The following is an 8061-nucleotide window of genomic DNA, read 5'->3' on the forward strand; positions in this document are numbered from 1 at the left end:
AATAATAAAACTTTAACGAAAGGAAAATGACATAAATAAACAATTAAAACTAAAAGGATTGATAGAAGAACCGAACCGAAAAATATTATATACAAATTAGAATTAAAGCATCAAATTGACAAATAATAAAACTTTAACGAAAGGGAAATGACATAAATAAACAATTAAAACTAAAAGGATTGACTATGAAAAAAACAATAAAAATAAGGACTCGAGTGCATCTCTCCGTGTAGGAGAGAGAAATGAAGAGAAAAAAAAAGAAAGGGCATCCGATGATAAACCGATCACCTTTAGATGACACGTGTCGGTCATAAAGGAAAAGGATACAATGAAGAACAAAGTGAGATGATGGAAGAAAATTTTCAACCACTAGGAGGTGCTGCGCGCGCCGCCCAAAGTGCGAGACGCCTCCCTCATACTGGCATGTGCGCGCACCATATGCCAACAAATTTTTGAATAAAAATAATATTAATTAAATATTAAATTATTTCATCACCCTTAACCGACACAATAATTACAAAAAAAAATCCTAAGAAAAAGATGTCAACACCCCTGTATACTAAACTTTGTTTTTTACTCTAAGGACAATTGTGTAATTATATTGTACAATTAAAAAGAAAAATACCAAAACACCTTTGTCCATCAATGTTAGTTTTTTTTAATTAATCTAGGGGTATTTTAGTTATTTTACTGTATTAAAAGATGAATCGATGAAAACACCCCCAAACAAATCAGTTATGACAAATGAACTGTGTAAAAAAACCAAAACACCCTTAAATCAAATACAATCAATTTTTTCAGCCTAGGCCATAGATGTTATACTAGTGAATAGTGAAGTGTGTCTACGGCTACATGAATTTCACCTTTCTTTTTAGTACATTTGTTATTATTGTGATGACGATAGTAATAATAATCAAAATGACCTTGAAATAAAGTGTTTTAGTATATTAGTTAGTTTTCTCTTCAATTGAATCCTAACAACAAAAAGTTTTGTTCTTTTTTCTTATAATTTTTTTTTCTGTCTTTTATCCTTTTGAATAAGTGTTATTCTTTTTTTATTTAGTACTTTAATTTCAATTTTTCATGTATTCATTTTTTTTATTAGGTCCTTATTCTTTGGATATCTTTTTTTTTTTCTTAATCCCTTTATAATTGATTTTTGATCTCATCCTTCAATTTAGGTTTATGGTATGTTATTTTTTTTTCAATTTCTTCCTCATTCTTTTATTATTTTTCTTTTTTGCTTGAGTTATTTTTCTTTTAAATTTAATCCTTCAATTGAAAAAATTTATTTGCCCTCTAATTTATTTTTATTTTGATTTTCATCCTTATTATTTTAATTACCATTTTTTATCTGAGATATTTTTGTATAGTTAATCCCCCGTTAAGTTCTTCCATGTTTGTTGATCCAATCCTTTTTTTATCTTTTTTTTATTCAATTTCGTGCTTACATTGATTTTTTTGATTTTTTTAATTAACATCTTTATCTTTTCATTTACTGTCTAATTAAAATAAAATTAACTCTTTAATCTTAGTTGGTTAGTTGGTGTTAAAACTCAAATTGTTAATTTTTTTTTAAAAAAATATATTTACATCATCTGGACATCATTTTACTTGAAAAAAATAGAGACCCGTTGCATAGCGCAGGCTATGCCTAGTATTAGATTTATTATCCTTGTATCTCCTATCTATCATATAAACAGAGTCATTTCAATTTGATTGGATAAATATATATATATATATATATATATATATATATATATATATATATATATTTCTTATTATTATGTTATGTTTACGCTTGCTATTGATTCTTCATTTTAATTTTATATCAAGTTTTACTAATTTGGGTTTATTTTATTCCTTTTTAACATGATGCCTGCGTCAATTGTTTGGATTCCATTCTCCCCTGCACTGAATACTCGAGAAAAAAAAAAGATTTTCAGTTAAAGATGTCGTAGATTTGATGATTTCAACTGGTTTTATTTATTTTTATTTTTTAAAATTTTATTATTTAATATTAAATTTATTAAAAATCATCTAAATTATTTTTAGATTCGTTAAATCTGTTATTAAAATAGTTATATATGAAATATATTAAAATATAAATTAATTGTATAATTAATAACATAATTATATTATATAAAAATTAATTATATAATTATATTAAAATTAATTTAATATAAAATATATTAAAATATAATTAACTCTTCTAAATAATTTTTTAACACACTCATATAACACAATAATTAAAAAAATAATTTTATCAATTTAAATATTTAAAATAACATCTATCTCAAGGGAGATGCTTATTCTCACTCTCGTAAGTCTTAAATTTTATTCCTTCTTTCTTTCACCGTCCCGATATTCTTCTTCTACCTTATTCTCCCCGATGACTTCTTAAATTTATATTTCTGCCTCGTTAATCTTAAATATCTTTCACAAGCAGACCCTTCTGTCCTCTCCTCTCCTTTTCACCTCAGGCACGTTTCCCTTACATATCATATACACAGAAACGAAAATATAATTCCATTTTGACATTGCTTTTTTTTTTTTTTTCCTGATTGCAGAGAGGAAAAGGGCTCTGCTTTGCAGATCTAATTCAACTTCTACGATCTGTTCATCAACTGATGCTCTGAAAGAATCTCCATTATACTATCTCCCACTTAGCTATAAAGAAGATGGGAATTTTGTTTTCCAAAATGTTCTCTTCAGTATTTGGCAACAAAGAGGCTCGGATCCTTGTTCTTGGTCTTGATAATGCTGGCAAAACTACAATCCTCTGTATGTTGTTCTCTTTTCTGATTCTAAGTGATACCCTTTTGTTTGTTTTTTTTCTTAGTGATTTTGAGTGATGGGTATTTATTGAATTTTGATAATTTTTTGTGTGTTCTGATTTTGGTTTTTGATGCAGATCGGCTTCAGATGGGCGAAGTTGTATCCACCATTCCAAGTTAGTGTCTTTTCGTAGTTATTTTTATCGGAATTTGATGTTTGTTTGTTTGGCTACTGAGAGTATGGATCCAAAATTGACATTATTGAATCTGGATATCTGATGAGATGCGATTTGTTGTTTTTGGTTTGCATAAGATTCCAATTGCATTGCCTTTTTCAGTTCCATCGAGTGTTTTTCCTCCATTGGATCAGTTAATGAATGACCCTTGATATGGGAATTGCATTTTTAGTTTTAAATTTCTGTCATTGTTTCGCTGTAATGGGGTCGAGTAATTTGTTACTCTGTCTAGAATTCATAACTGAAGCGTTTGTTTTCCTAATGCAGCAATTGGATTTAATGTGGAAACAGTTCAGTACAACAATATCAAATTTCAAGTATGGGATCTTGGTAAGCCTATTAATTTCGCTTGATCTGTAAACCAGCATTACTTTTTATGTTCATTGCAATCATAGCCTGTATACTGATTGGAATATGTGAACCTTTGCTGATTACTGATTGCTCAGTGTTAGATAAATTTGAAGTTTATTATAGCTTTTGCTCTTTCTATTACCAACAAATGAAAGTAGATTATAGGCTTGCTGTGTTTTATATAAAATTTATTTGTTTGTTTTTTGGTTGATGAGACAATGGAACTTTTACTGTATACATGCCAGTGTCTCATTATCATTTGAGTCGGATATTTTACTGACATACCCCATCTTTCACCAGTTATATGAGAAGGGTCAATTGTTCCCACACCATCTAATTATTGTTTTCCATCAGCCAGTTCATTATTCCCCACATTTGTTATTTTTCCACTGGTTATTCAAAAGCAAATGTGGAGTTACACATTAATCTGTTTTCTAAGTCTTGCATGTTCAAAACTTTCATGTTAATTTCTTGCCCTAATGACATTTATAATGTTTATGATACAGGTGGGCAGACAAGCATCAGGTAACTTCTTGCCTTTTCCTTCTCCTTTTTCACACAAATAAATCTGCTTTATTTTTGCAGGGAACTATAACATGAGTTGCATTTTGATATACACTATTCAGTTTTGTTTAATGACTAGCAATTTTGGAATCATAAGCTTATGATACTTGATGTGATTCATTATATTCTTTATAGAACTTGCAACTGGTTATGGACTCAATTTTTTTCCCCCACAAATAATAACCAAAAAGTTATAATGAATTATAGCTTCATTAAAATATTCTCTCAAATTTGTTTTTGTTACTATAAAAATTTATGTCATCACAGTATGTACAAACCACTGGTATTTTTCTAATACCATTCAAACAGTTGATTTTTTCTACTCCAATAGCTTAGGCACTTTCTCAAGAGGAAAATTTGAGTGATGGCTAGTTGTGCATAATTCCATGTGTAAAAGATTGAGAGTGATATTGTAACGTAATTTTATGATTATTGATTATTATTTCTGCCATGTTTTCCACACAAGTTGTACATAATTTCTTTTGATTGATTGTGAGATAATAGGTTGTTTGATGAATTTCACAAGCTCACTGGCTGCTTATGTTTGCAACAGACCATATTGGAGATGTTATTTTCCCAACACACAGGCCATTATTTATGTTGTCGATTCAAGTGACGTTGATAGGCTCGTGATAGCTAAAGATGAGTTTCATGCAATCCTGGAGGTACTGTTATCCCCATTTTATGTTCACATTAGTAGTTGACAAAGTTGGTGTTATTGGTACCCCCTATTATCAAACCCATGGCCATTGGTGAGGCTATGTGAAAGCTAGGGGTGTTAGCTGACGCCCCTGATTTCAAAAAAAGTTTCAAGAGATTTAGGCAAATAGCATAGCAATCTAAGATTTTCGGGGGGATATTACTCACTTGACCCTCTTTAAATTTTGTAAAAAACTAAACCATATAAGATTGTTTTAATAATTTTGTATCTAAAGTCAAACAAGACCATTAAAATTATTCACTAAATGTATGAGCATTTTCCTTAGTTTCCTTTACTAACAAGTATTAAAATTGCATTAAAAAGAAGTTGATTTCTGTAATTTTCAATTCAAACTAAATAATTTTCCTCTAAAAAAATAATAAATTAGAATTTCAATGCCCAAACAGATTCACATCTTTCATTTAAAGAAGGTAAATATGGTTTCTTATGCTATTTGAAAAGGAAAAAAAATTTCCTTTTCTTAATTTAAAAAGTTTCCTGTCTTATATTTTTTGGTGGTTTGCAAAATTGTTAAATTATAGTGGAACAAGCTATGAACGAATTAAAAGACTTTCTAATTTTTCTCTTCTAGGAGCTAAAAGTTTCCGTGTTCTTAATCTCTATTAGCGGTCCAAGGTCTAATTCTAGTGATAATTTTTTTAATATTTTTTCTATTTATTTAAGATTAAATAAATATTACTATTAATTTTTTTGTTAATAAATAAACTGTATTTTAATTTGATGTTGATTTTGAACTTGAATAATTCTATTGTTACTATTATTTATTTCAAGTGTCATATCATAGTAATTTTTCAACGTATGATGGTTATCAAGTGACCTAGCTGGAAAAAAAATCTAGCTTCGCTGCTGTCCATGGCATTCATGATGTAAAAGATTGTGAAGCCTTAGTGGACCAAAAAGGGCCTGGCCTAAAGTGATAAATAATGATATGTTATCACAGTAGCTTTTAAAAAAATCGGCCTGCTTTGAATTTAAATGTGGAAGCATATTCATGTAGCTGCCCTTAACTAGTTTAGCATCATGGTGTACTTGAGATGCCTTTAGGGTTATAAAGACTGAAGCGGTGTGAATTTGAAATCTTTTTTACTCAGTTTTATGATTTCTTCTATGGGCTAGGCTGGGGTGGTTTGATTTTCTTTTTTTTCTTTTTTATTATTTTTCTAGACATTTCTATATCACTGGGATTGAATGTATAAGATTGCAGGAGGCCTACATCCAAAGAAGTTCGTAATTTATTTTTTTCAGAATAAAAAGGAGACTCTGAAACAATTGGCTTTCAATCTATAACGTGGAAAAATCATAATGGAAAAAGACTTGTGATCTTGATTTTGCATACACTTTTCCTTACGGGGACCAAAATTTCTCTAACCTATTTTCTATCTTCTAACTAGAAGCTCTGGGATTCCATCACTTTTTTTTTTTTTTTTTTATGAAAAGAAAATTCCACACTATGTGGATCCTTAGTGTTCTTGCATATGTGCGTGTATATGAAACCCCTTTATGTTTCTGGAAAAAAAAAAAACTGAGCCACGAGTCCTTTTTCATTGCCACTCAACTTATAGTGCCAAGCTTACATATTTGATTGTTTTGGCAGGAGGAAGAGTTAAGAGGTGCTATTGTTCTTATTTTTGCGAACAAGCAGGTTACTGTTGTTGCCTAGTTATTTCTTTTTTTAACATACACATGGAAGAAAACAAGCTTGAAATCTAATCATACATGCAAACTCGAATGAAAAAGCTTCATTGGATGTGAAAACAATAGAATCTATTATCTTTCTTTGATGTGGTCTTGGAGTGATGCTCTCTTCATAGGCTTCATATATCTACGTGCATTTCACATTTAAATATTTATATCAGATTGGAATTTGGATCTCCCACTGTTTTTATTTTTGTCATTCATTTGGTTATATAGGATCTTCCTGGTGCACTTGATGATGCGGCAGTGACTGAGGCTTTGGAGTTGCACAAGATCAAGAATCGACAATGGGCAATTTTTAAAACGTCTGCCATTAAAGGAGAAGGTCTTTTTGAAGGTTTGGACTGGTAAGTTAAGTTTACAATGAAGTGGAATGAGTTTCTAGCAACAGTTTTGAACTTCTGAATAGTTATCCCATACATCTCTTGTACTTCCTTGGGAAACCATTCCCTACTCACCTTACTTTCAGAAAACCAGTCTCTAAAATCTATGGTACCCCATACCAAGGTAGGCTTTCTCAAAATAAATGATTTTAAGCTTCACCACTTAAGAGCCCAGATTCCACTTTACCAAATGGAACTCTTATCCTCTGAACACCCCATAGGAACCTACTTGAGGGCAAATATTTTGTTGGAGCATTGAAAGCAATAGAAGTCTTCTATTTAATCTTCATGTTCAATGCTCAAATAGAATTCTTCAATGGGAAATCTATATCCATCACCGTCTAGCAAATTGTTTCAAAAAAGAAAATCACTTACTAGCAAAACAATACCTTGGAGACTCAAAGCTCCAGCAACAAATGTGAGAAGGAAAGAGCAACGATAATTTTTATAATTATCCATATGCCTCAGCAGGAATTTTGGTTATATAAAATTTACAAACTGATGTTGTACCTGGTTCTATACATGAAGATATTAAATTCTGGCTTCACAGCATCCTTTTCTTCTGTTATTTTATTTTTTTCTAAAAACCTAATGCAGAGTCACATGTTATTGCAGGTTGAGTAATACACTGAAGTCTGGGGGTGGCTAACTCTTTTGGAGAAAAATGGGAAGCTTGTGATTGTTTCTCTGAGCCAGAATTTATAAAGATGACCATGGTTAGTTGGTATGGCTGGTAATAGAAATTCATTCGTGGTCGCGTTGATGTCATTTGACCTTCACTGATTTTTCTAACTGATATACTTGTAAAATTTTTGTCAAAGAAGAACCACTTAGCTCTTTTGTTGTTATGTTACTTTCCATTTCTTTGCCATTGTTCGCTTTCCCACCATGCACTGCATTGTTTGAAAATGATAGCGATGTCTTGATTTTATTAATTCTATATTCTATACTAGTCACTCTTCCAAACCCTTCTTGTTGTCAGCTTCTTGTGGCCTCTCTTGTAACTGGAACGAACTTTCTAGGTTCAAGTTTCACAGTGCCATGACTTTGTCCTGTTGTAATTTATCTTTGCGGGTAGATAATTGGTCAGTCGTGGAACTATCAAAATAATTATGATTTAACTATAACAAATAAAATAAATTTTTAGTATAATCATGAAAACTAGGTCGAACCCAATGAAATTTTTTTTTTAATCTTCTTACAGTATACTGAAATGAGAAAAAAAATTGGAGATTTGAATGAAAAATTCAAGAAACAATAATTTTGAAAATAATAAATTGATATGTCGTTATATCAGTTTAAGGTTCCACACATTCATCACTATAAATCTGTTG

General features: G+C 30.3%; 1 protein-coding gene across 2 annotated transcripts; it reads left to right on the forward strand.

Moving 5' to 3' along the window:
• Positions 1–2318: 2318 nt before the first annotated feature.
• Positions 2319–7662, forward strand: LOC7488995 (ADP-ribosylation factor 1). 2 transcript variants are annotated; one of them, XM_052449195.1, is made up of 9 exons: positions 2320–2487; positions 2575–2784; positions 2915–2953; positions 3281–3343; positions 3871–3889; positions 4482–4593; positions 6244–6291; positions 6561–6691; positions 7343–7662. In XM_052449195.1, the coding sequence occupies exons 2-9, from the start codon at positions 2682–2684 to the stop codon at positions 7374–7376; spliced, it is 549 nt and encodes a 182-aa protein (XP_052305155.1). In that variant the 5' UTR covers positions 2320–2487; positions 2575–2681; the 3' UTR covers positions 7377–7662. The 2 variants fall into 2 exon arrangements, with proteins under 2 accessions (XP_052305156.1, XP_052305155.1); XM_052449196.1 differs by lacking the exon at positions 6244–6291 and having other exon boundaries at positions 2319–2487.
• The last annotated feature ends 399 nt before the right edge of the window (positions 7663–8061 follow it).

The sequence above is a fragment of the Populus trichocarpa genome, chromosome 18, assembly GCF_000002775.5.
Source record: "Populus trichocarpa isolate Nisqually-1 chromosome 18, P.trichocarpa_v4.1, whole genome shotgun sequence".
NCBI classification, from domain to species: Eukaryota; Viridiplantae; Streptophyta; class Magnoliopsida; order Malpighiales; family Salicaceae; genus Populus; species Populus trichocarpa.

Excerpts from the sequence above, each read along its gene's own strand:
- LOC7488995 (XM_052449195.1), top strand. The coding sequence starts at position 2,682 with ATGGGAATTTTGTTTTCCAAAATGTTCTCTTCAGTATTTGGCAACAAA. Across the intron at positions 2,954-3,280 it reads AGTTGTATCCACCATTCCAA|CAATTGGATTTAATGTGGAA; the intron begins GTTAGTGTCTTT and ends TTCCTAATGCAG. Across the intron at positions 4,594-6,243 it reads AGTTTCATGCAATCCTGGAG|GAGGAAGAGTTAAGAGGTGC; the intron begins GTACTGTTATCC and ends TTGTTTTGGCAG.